Source organism: Eulemur rufifrons, chromosome 17 (assembly GCF_041146395.1).
Source record: "Eulemur rufifrons isolate Redbay chromosome 17, OSU_ERuf_1, whole genome shotgun sequence".
Taxonomy (NCBI): Eukaryota; Metazoa; Chordata; class Mammalia; order Primates; family Lemuridae; genus Eulemur; species Eulemur rufifrons.
The window spans coordinates 66,898,801-66,917,087 of NC_090999.1; the positions used below are offsets into that span (position 1 = coordinate 66,898,801).

General features: G+C 39.6%; 1 protein-coding gene across 1 annotated transcript in view; it reads right to left on the reverse strand.

The window, feature by feature from the left end:
• LIX1 (limb and CNS expressed 1) overlaps positions 1 to 16,965 on the reverse strand; it is a 48,836-nt gene extending 31,871 nt beyond the window's left edge. Inside the window, exon 1 of the mRNA XM_069492733.1 lies at positions 16,884 to 16,965. Coding sequence (XP_069348834.1) covers positions 16,884 to 16,965 — 82 coding nt within the window. The remainder of the gene's footprint in view (positions 1 to 16,883) is intronic.
• Between the last annotated feature and the right edge of the window lie 1,322 nt (positions 16,966 to 18,287).

Genomic DNA, 18,287 nt, shown 5'->3' on the forward strand with positions numbered 1-18,287 from the left:
GGAAAATGAAAGGCAATTGTGGAATAAGGAGGAGGCTGGAAAAAGCCATGAGTGAAACTAATAACATGGAGACCTTGTTAGGGACAAGGTCTGTTAGATGACTTCAGAAAACATAGTAATGGCTAGAGCCATGTGTTTTAGATTAAATGACCTATGATAGCCTGCAGAAGTTCCAGATCAAATTAGGTTGGTTTGTTTATCCTGTACTGCAAATTAAATTGTGGAAATTAACAAGGATAATAGAATTGTAGAGTCGAAAGTGACCTTACAGGTCATGTAGGTAAAGCTCTGCCTAATGCAGGAATTCCTTGCCAGCACGCCTGATAGCTGCCCATCTGGCCTGTACCCGGCCACGTGGAAGGACCTGGTACCGGCCACATCCAGAGGCAGCCTACCACTGCTAATGGCTCTGTGTGAAGGTCCTTTTCGGGAGTGAGCTGAAATCTGCTTTCAGGTAAGTTTTGTGCAGAGATGGTCTATTTCTCCTTTCTGGAGCCTTGCAGAAGCTTACCTCCTCATCTGTATGGGTGCCCACCTCACACCTGAAGGCAGTGCAGGATACCTGTTGCTTTGCCAACCTGGCATTCACTCCCTTTCTTGTGAGAATAGCACAGAGGTTTTTTTTTTCTTGGAGACTCATCTAGTCTCCGGGGCTGCAGGTGGGGATTTGGCCAAAGCCAAGCCATTTAGAGGCATTGAGTCCAGGACTTTTGTTGAAAATGTTGGAAGTTTCCCTTTTTCGGTAGAGTTTCTGCAAGGGCAAGAGGTAAGCATGGCACTGCCCGAGGAAGAAGGAAAGCTGGCTGAGAAGAAAGTCAACACAGAGAAGGGTTGAACTAAGAGATGGAGAAAGAAAGACAAAGTTCTGATGGCATAGGTTGAGCTCCTGGTTCCAGCTATGTCCTAATCCAGGATCCGTGACTGGACTTTGAATTATCTAAACCAACACATCTGCTTTTTCCTTAAGCCATTTTGAACTGGCATCTCTCACTTGCATAAGAAGTATACTAATACAGCCAACTCTCATGTTTCCTCAAGTTGTAGATTAAATAGTTTTTGTTTTTTCAAACATTTTTTTGTGTAACATGGTAACTATGCCCTTTGCCGTTATCCTATATACATTCTTGGATGTGCTTCAAAATACTGGACACTGGTATTTTTCAGGGAGTCAGGAGTGTTACAGAGTTTGACCTAGAGACAAAACCATTGCACGACCACTTTCTAAGCTGTTTACTAGAGCACTGGGCTCCTGCACCTCCTCTGTAGGTCACCAGTCAGCTTCATGGTGTGTATTTCAGGCAAATTATAGAGACTCTTAAGGAATTGGATGCCTGTGTATATTGAAAAAACTGCAGTGTTTAGTATTTAAGAAATATTTTGGGAAAGAAATTGGGAAAATATAAGACTAGCAGAGGGGATACTTGAGTTAATAAAATACATATTGAAGTAGTCCAGCTGAGAATTAGTTATTACAGAGATTTTTAACTCATCCAAAAATATTTGAAATAATATTTTCTACCAGTTGATGTAATTCAAAATAGAATTATAACTTTCATTTTCTAAACTGTTTTTCTGTCCCCTTCTCCTCCTCTTCCTTTCACCTCGAGAATTTTTTTTTTTTTTTGAGACAGAGTCTCACTCTGTTGCCCGGGCTAGAGTGAGTGCCGTGGCGTCAGTCTAGCTCACAGCAACCTCAAACTCCTGGGCTTAAGCGATCCTACTGCCTCAGCCTCCCGAGTAGCTGGGACTACAGGCATGCGCCACCATGCCCGGCTAATTTTTTGTATATATATATTTTAGTTGTCCATATAATTTCTTTCTATTTTTAGTAGAGACGGGGTCTCACTCTTGCTCAGGCTGGTCTTGAACTCCTGACCTCGAGCGATCCACCCGCCTCGGCCTCCCAGAGTGCTAGGATTACAGGCGTGAGCCACCGCGCCCGGCCACACCTCGAGAATTTATGAGCTGGCTGATTTGTGTCTCTACTTGCAGTTGACCTTCAGAATTCAGCAGAGATGTCCTCAAGATTGAAGCCTGAAATTAAACCCAGTGACCTGTTACCCTCTTAGTCACCAAAGACCATTAGCCTCTTATAATAAGTTAGTTAATTGTTGAATCACTTTCAGCTGAGAACTGGAGTGGCAGTTGAGGACTCAGGATTATCTAGGTAAAATGAACACAAGAATTTTGGCACATAAAGCTACTTGGATTCAAAAGCTTGAAGATGAAATGCACTAAGTAATATTTCTGTATGAATAGAAGCAGCAATTTTCAAATTTTTCATTCTGAAATCTTGGGAGATTTCTTTGATGGGCCTACAGATGTCATCACCCGTAAAGAGTGCAACATATACGCATGCACACACACCATCCATCTTTCTGTCTCTATCTGCTCTTGTCGACTGGAAAACCAGATGAATGGAGTGCAGAGGGAAGAAGGCCAGCGTGCTGTTTGGAATTCCAAAGATTGGTATATCAGAGGATGCTCTATTTGTGAAACACACGCTCTTTTAGGTTTTAGAGGCAGCATCAACAGGTTTGCGGACAATCTCAAAGAAAATACGAGCAGAGGGTCAGGAACTGCTGAAGAAATCCTCCCAAGTTTGAGGATAGGCCTCTTTAGACAGTTTATCTCTATGGTGCAGTTCCATATTTAGTGCCCAGCCAATGCTCCTGCCTTCCATGTTACATAATAAATTTGAGCTGCCAAGTGTGTGATATCCATCCCTACATCTAGGAATCCATCTGCACAAGCGCCCGGCTCCACCTTATTTCCTACAGTTTCAAATGCATTTGTGCTGCTTCTCCTGGGCATTGTTCTTAGTCATTCCCTTGACCTATTTTTAAATGTTTCCTCTTTACTCACTCCTTCTCAGCAGCCACAAATGTGCTCAGAACAACAAATGAATGAATGAATGAATGAATGAAATGAAACACTCAACCTTGGGACTATTTATGGCTACTAGTTATTAAAATTTTCTCATTGTAGCCAAGTTGCTAGAAAGAACATTCTAAATTGACTATCTCTGCTTCCTTATCTTCCATTCATTTTTAACCCACCGTAATCTGGCTTCTCTCTACATTATTCCCCTGATACTACTCTGACAAATATCACCAATTCCTAGCGTTCAGTCCTTATTTACTTGACCTCTTAGCTGCATTTGACACAGCTGATCAATTTCTTCCAGAAACTCTCATCTCCCTGGGCTTTTCTGACAGCATTTCTTCCTGATTCTCTCTCTCTCTCTTTCTGATCATTTCTCCTCAGTCTCTTTCATGGGTTTCTCTTCCTCTGCTCAACCCTCATGTTGGTTTGCATGAGGTCTTGGCTTCTCTTGCTTCTCTCTCAACTATTCTCCCTGAGTGACAGAACCCATCTCCATGGCTCCCAAACTGCTCTGTACCTCCAGCTTTGTTATTAGACACGTCCATTTGGATGTTGCACAAACTCCACATATTTCCAAATTCAACTCATGTTCTTTCCCACAAACTCTTCTCTTCCTCCTGGATTACTTTTCTTCCTTCTTACTTACTAGGAAAGTGATGTTATCTTCTACCCAGTCACCAAAATCAGAAACCTCGCAGGAAGTTTAAACTTAATTTTTTCTTTCCATGTCTAATAAATGCCCACCTTTTGTCAGTTCTATATCCTGACATCTCCTACAGGCATTGCTTTCTCTCAGACCATACTGCCATTGGTGCATTGGCTTATACTCATTCTATCTCACCTAGTATACCACCCTCCCGACTCCAATCACCCTCCCGCCACACCCATCCTCCTACTGTTTCCAGGGTAATATTTCTGAATCTCACAGCTGATCAAATCAATCACATCTTAAATCCTTCTGTGGGGTCCCTCATTTCCTATAAAATAAATAACCCCTTGGCAAGGCATGAAAGACCCCATGTCTTACATGTCTCTCTCATTCTTTTTCTTATTATTTTGTTAAGAGATGAAGTCTCCCTGTGTTGCCCAGACTGGAGTGCAATGCCTATTCACAGGTGCAATCCCAGTACTGATCAGCATGAGAGTTTTGACCTGCTCCATTTCCAATCTGGGCCAGTTCACCCCACCTTAGGCAACCTGGTGGTCCCCCACTCCTGGGATGCTACCATATTGATGCTGAACTTACTGCAGACACCCCATTGGCATAGCATACTACAGCCCAGATTCCTGAACTCAAGTGATTATCCTGCCTCAGCCTCCTGAGTAGTGGGGACTATAGGCACAAGCCACTGCACCAGCTACCCTCTCTTATTCTAAACTCCTCTCCCCAAGTTCGCTCTACAGGCTCCTCATTCCCTCATGCTCTTATGCTCCTTGCAAGCCCTGTACTTCCATTAATCCTCCTGGAATACTCTTCTTTCCTCTGTTGTCTTCTTGGATGGCATCTATTCATTTTTTAAGATTCACCTCCAGCATCAGTTTCTCAAAAATAAAAACAAAACCAAAAATAATCTCTAAAACCTTGCTAATGAAAGTAGAGTCCCTTCAGAAACACCATGGATATCACCTGGGGACTTGTTAGAAATTCAGGGTCTCAGGCCATACCCAAGGCCTACTGAACCACAATCTGCATTTTAACAGGGTTCTCAGGCATAGGAAGAAGTGGCTACTCCCATCTCCCTTAGCATGTACCTACTATGTCCTATTATATGCATTTTCTCATTTAATCCTTATAGCACCCTCTTGAAATGGGCATTATCATCCATAACTTACAGATGAGAAATAAAAGAAGCTCAAGGTATCACACAGCTCCTAAGTCTTAGACCTGGGATTTTTAACCTAGTTTTGTCTGAATGTATAGTCTGTTTTTCATGTATCCCAAGATACTTCATAATATGACAGAACTTAAATTGTATTCATGCCTGCCTATCTCTACTAAGGAGATAATTCCTCCTTTGGAGGAAGAATTATGTCATGTTTCCCACAATGCCTAGAATACAGTAGGAACATAATAAATGTTAGTTGAGTGTTTGAATGTCAGGGAAGGTATAGAAGAAGTGCTGCATTTGTGAGCTGCTGGCAGGGCAGGCAGAGGGGACCCTCCCCAACAATTATACATCTACTCTTTCCCATGGGCCATTTTTCTGATATTCGTTCTTAACAAAGTAAAGCAAAGGCCAATACATACACTTTTTCATAAAAGTGAGATGACATATTTCCAGCTTGGAACTGTCATACCGAATGAGCAGTCTGTGTCCATGTGAACAGACACCTTCATAATCAATCTTCAGCCCATACTCAACTCTGGTTTAAAGCAATGGTGTGACACCCACCAACTGTGTGGCTTAGAAGGGGCTGTGACCGAGCCTCCTATGCCAGTCCCTCCTTTGAAGGAAAGATAGACAAAGGAGGGACTTCAAGAGGAGTAAGAGGAAATGACAAAGATTGCTGAGGAACTTGGAGCTGCCAGGCAGAGGGGCATGAGCCGAAGGCAAGGTCAGGTGTCTCTGCCCAACTGTGCCCTCCACCTCAGGGTCAGGAAGCTATGGTCTAGAACACATTGCTTTTGTTTGCATTACTTCTCCCAAAGTAAAGTTCTTTTTGAAAAGTTTCTGCTCTTCTCAATGGAAACTAGAAGAAAAGGGCCTTATCCACAACCAGGACAAGAGAAATCAGTCATTCACTGACCCTGAGCACTAGACAAGAGGGAGGCAGTGAATCCTCAGCCAGAGCCCTGGGGAAAGCAGGTAGGGAACACTCTGGCTGACTGTGGAGTCAGGACAAGCTGAGCAGCATCTCTGGCTCAGGGTTCACAAGTCATCTTTTGGTTTTGCTTTTGTCGTGGTAACTGATGTTTAACTGATACAATTACCATAAAGAAATAGAGTACTGCATGGCTGAGGCAGGAGTGTGGGAGAAAGTAGGAGGAGAGAGAATTGTTGGGGAGAGCCCAGAACAATAGCATAAAATCCAGTTCCTTTTTGCGACTGCTGTCATCTCATCTGAGAGTAAAGAAAGCAATTTATCTCCGAATTGACTTTACAGATCAAATATCTTAATCAATTGCACTGCCCCAAATTGCTTTCTCGGACAGAAGTAATAGACGCCTTCAGCAGTTCTGAATATTTTGTGTATCCACAATAAGAAAATTTGCTATGTAGTTTATAGACATTAGTGTGGCTACTTTCTTCTTCACTGTGTTTTGAAGTTTGACCATGACAGAGTTTTCAGAGTAGTAATTAGATCCCCAAGCAAGTCTCTTATAAGTGAGGTTTTCATTTTCTCCTTCCTCAAGCTTCCTTTTTTTTGTTATAAAGTTCAAAATCGAAGCTTTCACAGTTAACTGATGAAGACATCCTACAACGTGGAACACTTTGGCTATCTAACCTTTGACCCTCTCCAGCAGAAATTCTCTACCAGGTTTAGCCAGGGCAGTCTCATTACACCTCCCTGAACACCTGGGACTTATTTGTTATCTGCGCTGTGGTTCAAGTTCTCCCTCTGATTTTGAGTGTTGTTTCCGCCCCTCCCCTCCCTTCCTTCCATCCGATTTACTCCCACACTTCTGGGGAAACACCCCCCGCCATCATGCCTTACTCACTGGTTCCCACTACACGTATCTCCTTTTCTGAACTCTCATTCCATTAGTGGCCCTGTGTCTCAGCACTTAATCTCCTATAAACCACGCTAATAAAATGGATATGGTGCTCCTGGCTAAATTTATCAAGTCAGACTTGGCTGGACTTCCTCTGGCCAGAGGAATGACGTGCCTTGTGGTAACAATTCATCTTACACAGTGCACTTTTCTGTTATTTAACTCACAGCAGACTATAGGATTCTAGAGAGCAGGGACCCTGATTCGTTCTTCTGTGTAGCCTCCTCGGTACCCAGCACAGGGCTAGCCACCTAGAAGCAGCCATTGATTTCATTTGGAATCTGAGAAAACTCAATGGAGTCCAGACGGTTTTAGTGCAATTGAATGAACGTGTGGAAGATGAGTGACATCACTACAATTCACGGAGAAGTCAGGATTTCCTTCTGGAATAGGTTTCACGTGTGAAGCACTGTGGTACCCGCACAGTAGGAGTGTGATGGTGGCAGCCATGCCCCAGCTGGAGATGGCAGAGAGATGCAGCCTAGCCAGGGTGGACGCATGGCTGCTAGCCACTTGCTCCCTGGGTTTGTGCCTTCACGATGACTAGAGCCTAGGAGAATCCTGAAGGGGGATGGTAAGCCTGTTTGTCTTGATGCCAACTCTAATTGATTTATGTTGACTGCCTGAAGCACTCTGTTGAAAAGGATTTGAAAATGGCTCTGGGATCAGTGGAACAGAACACCATAATTACCCAGCAATGTGGCACTGGCATGGTCTACGTGCTGCCCCTGACCTTGATGGTATGAAGTAATAAAGAAGTCCAAGACAGGTCTCTGCCCGCAGAGATTTACAATCTAACTGGAGAAATAATATATTCATTGTATCATTAGTGAACAAAATTTTAGAGTGGTAAATTGTAGAATGGAGGTGATGTGAATGTAATATGTAAAGCTTAAAAAATTTATGGCACAGTAATTAAAAAAATGCAAGGGGGAGAGTAGATGAATGTGGGCTGAAACGATCAGGGAAAATCTGTGTAGGTGAAAGGCGTAAGCAGGGGCCCTCCTCCGAGGAATGAGGTTTAGACAGGCATGGAGGAAGGGAGAGAAATCGTGCTCTCAATGGAATGAGGATGGCATTTGACAAAAAGGGTGAGAGAAATAATTAGCCTCTGCTGAATTGTGTAAGGGAGCAATAGGAAAGGGTGCCATTGGGAAAAGGGTATTTGACAAGAGACTGGGTAAGGGGACTTAGCTTCTTTTAATAATTGGAAGTGAACCCCATAATCTTGTGCCCCAGCTTTACCCAAGTGGAAGAGACAGGCAGGAACATAGAGCCCCTTGTTAAAGTGTCGTGCTGTCTGTGGTGGCTCCATCCACGAAGAGGAGCCACGAGGAAGGGCCCAGAGAATGTGCTGTTGCTCTTATGCATCTGGGTGAGTCCAAGGCAGAATTTCTCTGAGAGGAGTCTGGGCAGAAAAATCCATAGCTTGCAAGGAGCATGAAGTCCCTTCACAGAAGGACATCGATAACTGGACACCCAAAAGGATTTTATCCTGAAAACTCAGAGCTTGTCATGTATATATATTATTGTATTTTCATTTTCACAGATTGGATATGATGGTGATGCCAGTAGGGACACATGATCTGTTTTCATATGGGAAGTCTGAGATGTAGAGAATTTAAATGCCCCATGGATTAGAAAGTATGTTATGTTAATAGAAGAGTCTTCAAATACAGACAATACTAGTTTATTATACCTTAAAATGTGCACTGCATCTTGTCTCTCCATCTTTTTTCAGCAGGCAGGCAGTTTACTTAGTAGTTAAAACCTGTTCTCTGGAGCCAGAGTACCTGTGTTTGAAACTGGCCTCTATCACTGTGATGTATCTAACTACTCCTTGCCTCAGTGCATCTGTGAAATGCAATACCTACATCACAGAGTTGCTGTAAGGCTTAAAATGGAAAATGCTCAGAAGAGGGTTTCACACATAGTGAGCACTAGAGTGTTAGCTATTATTTGTGGTTTGAGAAGGTAAAGGAAGAAAAGGCATGATTATATGTTTGCATGTTTGAAACTAACTGTTCCTGGATTGGAAATCATATCATTAAATATTCTAAAAATAGTCTGCAAGTCTGAAAATTCTCTAATTGAACACATTGTGCTATTTAATTTATTTCCAAGATATGTGAAGAGTTCAGAGATAGAAAAGGGAATGCTCATTTGATAACATCCACTGGTAAAATCAAGCTTCATAATAGCCACAAAATGGATGAAATGCTACGTGTCTCAAAATCTGCAAACATGGATTTTTGTCCCAATTTTTCATTTTCTAATGAAGCTAAAGGCAATAGACTTGCTCTTAGCAAAAACTACAATGAGGAGTTAACTTTTATTTTACATTAATATTTAATGATTGTGTATGCTTCAGGAAAGTAGAAACAACATAGTTTATTGCCCAGTTTGATCACCCAGTATGACATAAGTCCTGCATAGAAGACAGTCATTTGTCTGCCAAAAGTGATCTTAAAGGTCTGTTATAAATCTATTAGAAAAAAGGAATCAATTTCTTTAAGCCTTACATGAGGAAAAATTCTAGCTGGGTAAAATTACCCTTGCCAAAAACAATTAAAGGCAAAATTAGAAAGGCTGCCATTTAAGGATAAATCATTAAGAGGCTTTCAAGATACTAACATATTTTTCAGATTGATTCTCTGCCTCTAAACAGATGGATTTATGTTATGTAATATTTTAATATAAGCTCTAATTAAATTATCCTCGGCAGGTGGTATTTTAAAATAAAGTTAATTAGTATTTTCTATTTTAGCAATTCAATCATGTACAATGTGTTCTTATCAATGTGATTTCCTAGTTTTGTTGGGAAAAATAGGAAAAGGACCCCGAAATAATTTGAGGAGCAAGCTCACAGTGTAATGCTGATTTGCCATTCATGCAAAATGGGTTGAAAAATGGAGTGCCTTTGAGTCTTATATTGGGCTTGGCTGAACCCCAGGACACTGACAAACAGAGCCGGCTGGCTAGCTGTTTATAACCACACTCAGCCTTTGCTAAGCTTTGACCAGGCTGAGGTATCTATGGACACAGCTTGTGTGTCGGATACAACATATAGGAATCTCCAGCCCCTTTTTCTTTTGTGTAGACACTCTTTCAAAGGTAGCCACGGCACACAGCAGGACTGAGACAGCCTGGAGTCTCACTTTGTTCCCAGCAGAAGGACTTTCCTTTGGTAACGCTCCCAAGTCAATGCTTAGCTTCTTCAGCAGCTGGAAAGCTGATTGTGTTTCTTCTTTTGTTTGCTTTTTCTTTTCTTCTTTCACTCCCACCCCCTACCTAAAACATTTTCCTGAGGGAATTATGATCCTTTAGGTTGTTTAACAAAGTAACCTCCCAAGAGATTGTACAAAACATGCAAAAGGGATGTATTTCTTTTTGATTTAATTTTCACCTTCAGAATTCAAAACTGTTGAACTGTAAATCCTTTTGGGGGAAAATTTAAATAACTCTTTTTTCTGTATATTTGCAAGTGCAAGGTAATTTTTTTTTTTTTTAAGGAGGGAGAAGAAAATTAGTATGAAGGAGCAAGAGGAAATCACAAAGACAAATGAAAATAAAAAGTCATTAAGTATACCATAGTTAAACAGCAGCAGCAGCCCAAGTTCACATACGTGATTTATATGTGTACCATGGGTCAGATGATGTCATCCAATCTCAAAAGTTGTATAAAATAAAAACTTGATATAACCTATTTAACCAATCAGAATGTACATATCTCTCTCATGTTCCACCGGGCAATGACATTGCACTGTATTTAGAAGAGACTTTGTAGGACCGTTGATTTTAGACGACCAACCAAGGATCAGTCACACTGGTTGCTTTAGTGGTCAGTTCTGCTTAGTTAAAATGGTCAAATCTCTGCAAATGTGGCTTTAGGCATGTATCTTCCTTCCCTGTAAATAGTCATTCTAAGAATGCTCTTCAAGATCTTGCCACAGCTATTTAACCAGGGTCTACATACCAGACACAGAGTTTGGCCCTAAAAAGTATGGTGCATGACTTTGGTGACCCACAGTGGGGGGTAGATCTGGAGGATGAATGCAAGGATGGGCAATTTAAGCCACTGTGCCAACATGGTGTACAGGATTCTGAGCTGCTCTGCTGGGATGTCTGTTTATCTTTAGAGCCTCTTCTTCCTCCATGCTCCCTCTTGTCTATTCTGGCTGTCAATTTAACCCTGCATACAAATAGCCTGTGACAATAGAGTCAAGGATGGATGGCTTAAAAGGGTCTGGGACAGTGTATTTCATCATAAAGGAGACTACCCAGCAATGGAAAAAACCTTTCCCCCTTTTTTAAGAGAGAAAAATCAATGAATCAGCAATCAACTCATGTCTGTGCACCTGCTAAGTGCCTGCCCCTGTGGGAGGCACCTTGGGGTTACAGAAAAGTGCAAGGTACAGCTCTCCCTCCTGCGACTTACAACTTAGCTGTGGACAAAAACATCCCAGTGAAGTGATAACATTCAGGACAGAGCCACATGAGAGAAATGTAAACTAAACAGTATAGGCTGTAAGTGCCAAAGGAGTGGTGACTAAATGTGGGTTTCCACAGCTGTTTATCAGGATGAGATCAAAATAGGGATCAACTGATTATCATCACAGTAGGAAGAAAAACCCTGTAATTCAAACATTTCATGGACACCAGAGTGAAAATATAGAGAGACAGAGTATAATAATTGTCTATTTTTTCAATATTAAACTTTCAATAGGATTCTGTTTTTTTCTTTTTCTTTTAAAACAGGATTGTTTTAACTACCTTGACAGACTAAACTTATATGAGCATTTGAACATGGAGGAAAAGAAATAAGAGCCTTTTGGTTTAAAACTTCAATATGAAATGTATTAAATAAAGAAGATTCTTTTATGAAAGGCTTCTAAAGTTGTCTTACATTTCTTAAATCAATCTGTAGCACATAATCAGTAAAACCGTATCATTTAAACAGAAAGATCATAACTTAGAAACTCACCCTTATGCAGCTGTATCCTATTATGGGCTGTAACTTAACACATGAGTTTCAGAAGTTGTTAAAATTGAGTTCAGACTAACAAATCCTAACTGTTAAAAAAAAAAAATCTCTGCTGAGATGAGACAGCAGTCCATGAAGAGGCCCCAGATTTGATCTCCCAGGGTGGGTGTCTGTCATATTTTATCATTGATCTGCTAAATCTTATTTATCTATGAGAAATAAATGTATTAGGACAGATAAGGCCATTGAGTGATCAAGAAGCTACCTTTTTTTTTCTTTTAAAAATTGTCCTCTAGGGGTGAGATTTTTAGTATTTACACTTTACCAAATGTATATTTCCTGAAAAAAGAAAAAGAACCAGCTCATATGCCACCCATAGCGGAACTGAAACCTATATTTTTCTTAGTATAAATTCAAATAAAAATAGTTGTATCCTGTAATAAATAAAGTAAAATTAGCATTTGAATAGGCTTTAGTAGAATAGATATCCACCGTTTTGATGCTAGAATTATCAGAGTTCAAATTATTGTAATTAAGATGCAGTCATTATTCTAAAAGGAGCTAGCAAGCAGTGCAAGGTTTTGTTTGTTTGTTGAAGCTGTATTCTTCCAGGCATACTTTATGTAGTGGAGTGCAATGCAATATATGTAGGGATTTTATTGCACAAGAGACATCGTCCCTTACATCCTATTCCATTCCTTTCTGTGAAATGTGAAAACTATAAATTTATCATCAAATTTATAGATTTCAAATAACTACACTAAAAAGCATGGCATGGAGAAAATACTTGACTCTTGAGGATTTTCACTCTCTCATGCTGCATATAGCTAGATTCACGATTACTAAGATGTTTTTAATAGGCCTATAGTCTGTTTCAATTTTTCCAAAGGGTAAAAATGTACTCTTTGAAGTAAAGTATTCACCTATATGATATAAATAAAACCTTTCATGTAGAAAAATGTTTTTCCAAATGGAAGAGTTAATGCACCTCAAATATGTGAGAAATTTGCTTCCAATTGTGCAATCTTTAGTAAAGATTCCATCTTACTTTTTCATTATAAAATTTGGGAAAAATATCAGTGAAATCTAACATATCACTTTATAAGTCAATGCTAGAAATCAACTCATTCTCATGGCTTCAATGACAACTAAGATAGCTTTTAAACAATCTTTTTGAAAATGTTTCCTTGATTTTGGCCTTCGATCAGTGAAAGTGGTTTCTCTCCATAAACCTGTTTGACATTCACAAATCTTGCATCTTGCCTGAGTTGGCAAATGGTTTCTTGCTGAGAAAAAGCTGCAATCCTGACTTAGGTATCATGAAGTGTACCTCTAACAGATGTCAATATAAACTTTTCCCCAATGCAACAGAAGGCCATAAACTTCTAGGACTAATCTAGGATCACCGTTAACTCCAATAGCTCCCTATTACCTGCATGTCAGCATGACTCAACCTGCCTTCTGGGCTGCTCTCTGCCTGCCCCGGTGCATTGTTCCTGTATTGCCCAATCTGTCTTTGGACAAGCTGGTCCTTCTCCTAAAAAATGCCCTTCCTGTCTCCACTTTCCTGTCATATTCCTGTTTAGATGTGACTACTTAATGGGGTCCCTTCAGACTCCCAGAAAAGTTAATTTCTTTCCTCTCTCTGTTTTTCTTAACAGATACAAGTTGAGCATCTTAAATCTGAAAATCTGAAATCTGAAATGCTCCAAAATCTGGGATTTTTTGAGTGCTGACTTCAAGGAAATGCTCATTGGAGCATTTCATATTTCATATTTTCAGATTTCAAATGCTCAAGTATATATAATGCAAATATTCTAAAATCCAAAAAAATATGAAATCTGAAAAACTCCTGGTCACAACATTTCAGATAAGGGATATTCAAACTATACTGCCATTATAACACTAATGACATGGTAATTAGCACCACTGAGAGGCAATGTCTTGCGATGTCCAAAGGTGAGGAGTTGGAAGACAGAATTTGAATACTGGCTCTGTCACTTACTAGCTATGTGATCTTGGGCAAGTCACTTTAACTTCCAGGAGCCTCAGTTCTCTCATCTATAAATAACAATAGTACCTACATTATGGGCTTACTGTGAAGAATAAATGATTCTAGCATAGTGCCTATCACATAGTGAAGACTTGACATCTTAGTGTTACTATTACATGGATGAAGGAGGAGCCCAAAGATGGCAGATAAACATATTGTGCTCTCATAATTTGAAGAGTTAACACTTAGATTAGGATCTGAAAGTGTAGCCATCTTGAATCACGTGGTGATTTCTTTTGAGAAAGCACATGAGGGCTTATCAAACAGTGGCAAACAAATAGAAAGCTCACATACTTCTTCACAAGTGTGGATGGGGCTGGTTTTAGGGTAGCTCATCTTTGGTTGTGATGCATGACCCATGAAAAGAAATTGGAAATTGCACAAAACCAAGGATGGAAAGCAATGTGGAGACATGCCATATTTTGTCTGCAGAGATTCTGTCTAGTAGTGTGGAGACTTCCAGTGCAACTTATTACAAAAATGGAGAACAGTCCAGTGTCAGCTTGGATGAAAAAATTTCAAATTGAGTTCACCTTATTTAAAACCTCTTTCCATTATTTTTCATATAAAATGTAAAATAAGGGAAAGGACAAAAAGAGTTATGGAATTCATTTCCTTCCAAGAGAGAAAATAAAAAACAAATCACAACTATTAATATTATAAGATGAACACCTTGTGCAAAATAACATGACAGATTTAATGTATTGCAAAGTGCCATTTGCAGGACCTTCTTGGCTGAGAAAAACATTTGAATTTTATTTCTTTAAAGGAATGTAACTATTCCCGTGTGCATATGTCTCAGACCAGAGGATTTCCTGGGTGCTTTTCCTGACCAACTTGAAGAGAAAATTCAGTTACTATTGCTTGTTTTTAAGCAAATCAAAAGCCAACGGAGGGTAACAAACGAATCAAATGATCATTTACATTTGCTGCATTATGTGTGACCAAAGAGATAGAAAAAAACTGCCTTTACATTCACAGAAAATAAATTTTGAAACAGTGGCTTTTTTGTGTATATATTCCTATGTTCAAATGGGCTGGGTTTTAAAAATTCTTGGACCAGTTTTTCACCTTGTAGAAAAGCAACGTAGCAATTTTTCTTAAGGAATTGGCAATGATGTGCTCAAGCGCTCAGCCCTTTACTTCTGGCAGAAAGAGATTGGAGGGGGAGGGGAGGAGCCAGGAGTGACTAGGAGAGGGGACTGCTCAGATTCTGCCATTCAAGGCTGGTGGCAGCTTTTTAGAGGCTGCCAATAGGAGTGTGGTGGCAGCAACTTATGGGTGTGCCAAAGAAAATGGGTCCATACACCAAACTCTGGCACGTGCAGCACCCACGGTTTGCCAGGGCATGGCGAGGGCCCAGACAGACTTTTCATGTCCTGCCCCAGGAAATAAACAAGCCCGTTCCCACTTATTCCATGAGGATGGCAAGATGTTTTGGTGTTATGAAAACTCCTGGTACAGAAATTTGCCATTTGGCTTACTTTCATTTAGTCATTTTTCAGATTAGAAAAGCCGCAAGGAAGAGGATCAGCAGTTTAATATTCATAGCTATTATTATTAGGTCATGGGAGAAGTTGCAGGGTGACAGTCCTTTCTAGGGTAAGCCAGTAATGCTATCTGGGCAAATTTAGTTCTATGTTAATGAATGAAATATACAAAATAGGACACTTTTTTATTTTTCCATATAAAAGAATTCCTGCAAAGTTCTGGAGGACAGAACTTAATGTATGCTTCATTGTAACCCTTTTCCTATTCTATCTCTCTTCTAAACTATAAACAATTGCCAAAAGTTCAGCTTAAAAAGTGGGCCATACAATTTCAGATTTAAACTTCTTAAATTTTCAATGAGCTGGGTGAAAAATTTCCCCTCTATTTCTTTTTCCTGCTTCCACTATCCAAACCGCCAGCCTAAGACCCCTGCTCCTATACAATTTATCCAAAGCTTTGGGCAGCCCAGGAGCCCTTTTATCCCTCACTAGTGAATTCAATACTATTGTAAGAGAGAGACATTCTTTCCTTCTCTTTTCACTTAAAAAAACATACCAAATCTGAATAGACTCCAGGCTAGACTAGGGGAGGGACTGATTTTTATTGGATCTGACATAGCTATTGACAAATGCTTGAAGACAATATTTAAAAAAAGAGGAAGAAAGAAAAGGCTTTCACTTTATGCCTTAGAGGACAGATTGGTTACAATTTAATTTCCAAGAGGAAAAATTTACAGAATAAAATAGCCTAACATTTCTCTTTCTTCACCATGCATATGAGAAATATAAACTAAAGGGACATCTGGAAAAGAACACTATTCAGCAATCAGAAAGTAAAATTCAAACCATTGATGTTTTGATGGAGACAAACATAACTAGATTCACAAAGAGGAAAGCTGTAACCTATTGAAGTTAAAAAAAAAATTCATATGCATTTTACCTTTTGGGCAGTGCTATAGCAAAATTCTATTTCAGAAGCCCTTTGTAATATGAAACCTACTGTAGATAAGATACAACATGAAGATAGTCTGCTTTGCAGCAACAGGAAATCAAATTGGTTCCAGAAACAAAGTTATATGACAAATGGTTTAATAGCATTGCACGAATTGGAAAGCTTGATTGAATTATTTTTATAATCACTAAAAAAAGAGATTTTGAAATAACTTTGCCATACCATGTAGATGCAGGGTGGGAACCCGGGGGAGTGCCGCGGAGGTTGGGAGGCATCTTATTTTATTGGCCTTTTAACTAAAGCGTTATAATTTGTTATCACAAAATTTAAGAGCACAGTGGTGATTTATTGTTAACTGTTGTTTGCAACAAAAATTTTCACACATACAATACCTGATTTAACATAATAGAGATACGTTGTGGAGTATTAAATAGGTTAACAAATTACATACATTTTATTGTCATTTCCAAGTTATTTTTAGTTTTAATCTAAGTACCAGTCAGCCTAGCTTTATTTAAAAAGCATCTGAAAAAGTTTATTAAGTCTTAGGCAGGTCTTAGATTTTAGGAGAGACTTCTAAACAGTTAGCAAGATGTATTACTGACAAAATAACCTAGCACCTAATGCCTGTAGGTGAAATGAAATCATTCTTCTGACTGAAGTCAGGAACAAGTTAAACATCACTTAGACCACAGCACACGACTACAGACATTTAGGAGAAATCGTACTTAAATAGGATGTGACTAGACGTTTAGGACTATTTTCTAAAAAGTCAAAAAACTTCTTTCCCCTTCAGTACTTACAGTCTTTGAAGACTAGAGCCGGGTCTCTGTTTGGCAAGACTTGGGCAATGATGTGTCTCAGAGATTCCAAGGTTCTGTCCATCTTGGGTCTGCCTGTGTGAGCCTCCTGCACAGTGTCCTCATGCCTGAATTCTTGCAGTCCTGGACTGAATTTGTGCAGCTCATTGATGCACTGGATTACCAAGGAATCCCTTTTAACATCTGCCAATCAGACATTTCCCAGAATCTAAAGACCCCTCAGGGGGCCCTCTTCCCAGGCTCACTTATCTTTGTTGTATGCTGAGCTAATTAGCTTGAAAGGCTGGCTGACAGGCGGGTTCCCATTGCTTCCTTCTGTTAAACACACCCACCTACAGGCTAGCTGGGGAAGCTCGCTAATCGTGGAAACAGCTTTCCTCTCCAACCAGATTTTGCCTGAATGCTGTGCAGCTTTCTGACTTGGGTATTTCTTTTGGTCCTCCACGTTCAACTGAGTTGTCCTCAAAATATGGAATCAAGAAGGTTATTTCCCAAGGAAATTTCCTAAGTAACAAGGGAGCTTCCAGCTCAGAACTGCCAGCCACATATTATTAGTATCATCAGTATAAATTTAAAATTTCAATGTAATTCTCCTTTGCTAAGGGAGTGCTATACAGATTGTGGATGTAGCCAGTCACCAGATTATGCTTTGCATTTGAATTCAGGAGCAATTCGTCTGGAAGCCAAGGTTTGTTTTTTTTTCCTCCACCCAAATTATAGTCACTTTTGTTGGGCAGTGGCAAGTAAAACCTGGTGGACTGTCTTACTGTTTGCCTGGGAATATTTGTTTCCCTATTTACCCTTTAAGGCAAATCAGTCCCAAGATTGATTTTAATTAATTCCCTAGTCATTCGCTTCTTTTCATTTCATGATAACTCTTTCTATTAAAAATTTCAGAACAAGCAAAAATATTTTTCAGAAAAATAGGTAGTTATTAAAAGATCTTAAGAAAACAGAGATTCTTTTTCTACCTATGTATATTCTACACTGCCCATAACAATTTGTTAAATAATCTTTCCACAGGAGACATAAATATAAGTCACGGGATTCCTTTGCAACAATAAAAATTTATAAACCAGTTATAAAATAACTAATTTTAGTGGCTGTAACCTAAGTTAGTTATTGAAGGGTTATTGAGGATTTTTAAACTTTTATTTAAAATATTTTTCCAGGGTAGGCACAAGAGATTGCTTTCCAATGTTTCTTCCAATTTTCAGATTCCATAATTAGGTTGTATTTTATGATGCACTGAAATAAGTCCTTTAAAAACTATGTAAAACCCAAATGCCTTCCATGTGATCAGCTTCTTCAGCTAGTTGGTAGAAGAGTGGGCTTAATAAAAGGAAACAGAAGGAATGGAGCTGTAATAATAATTCTTGTTATAAT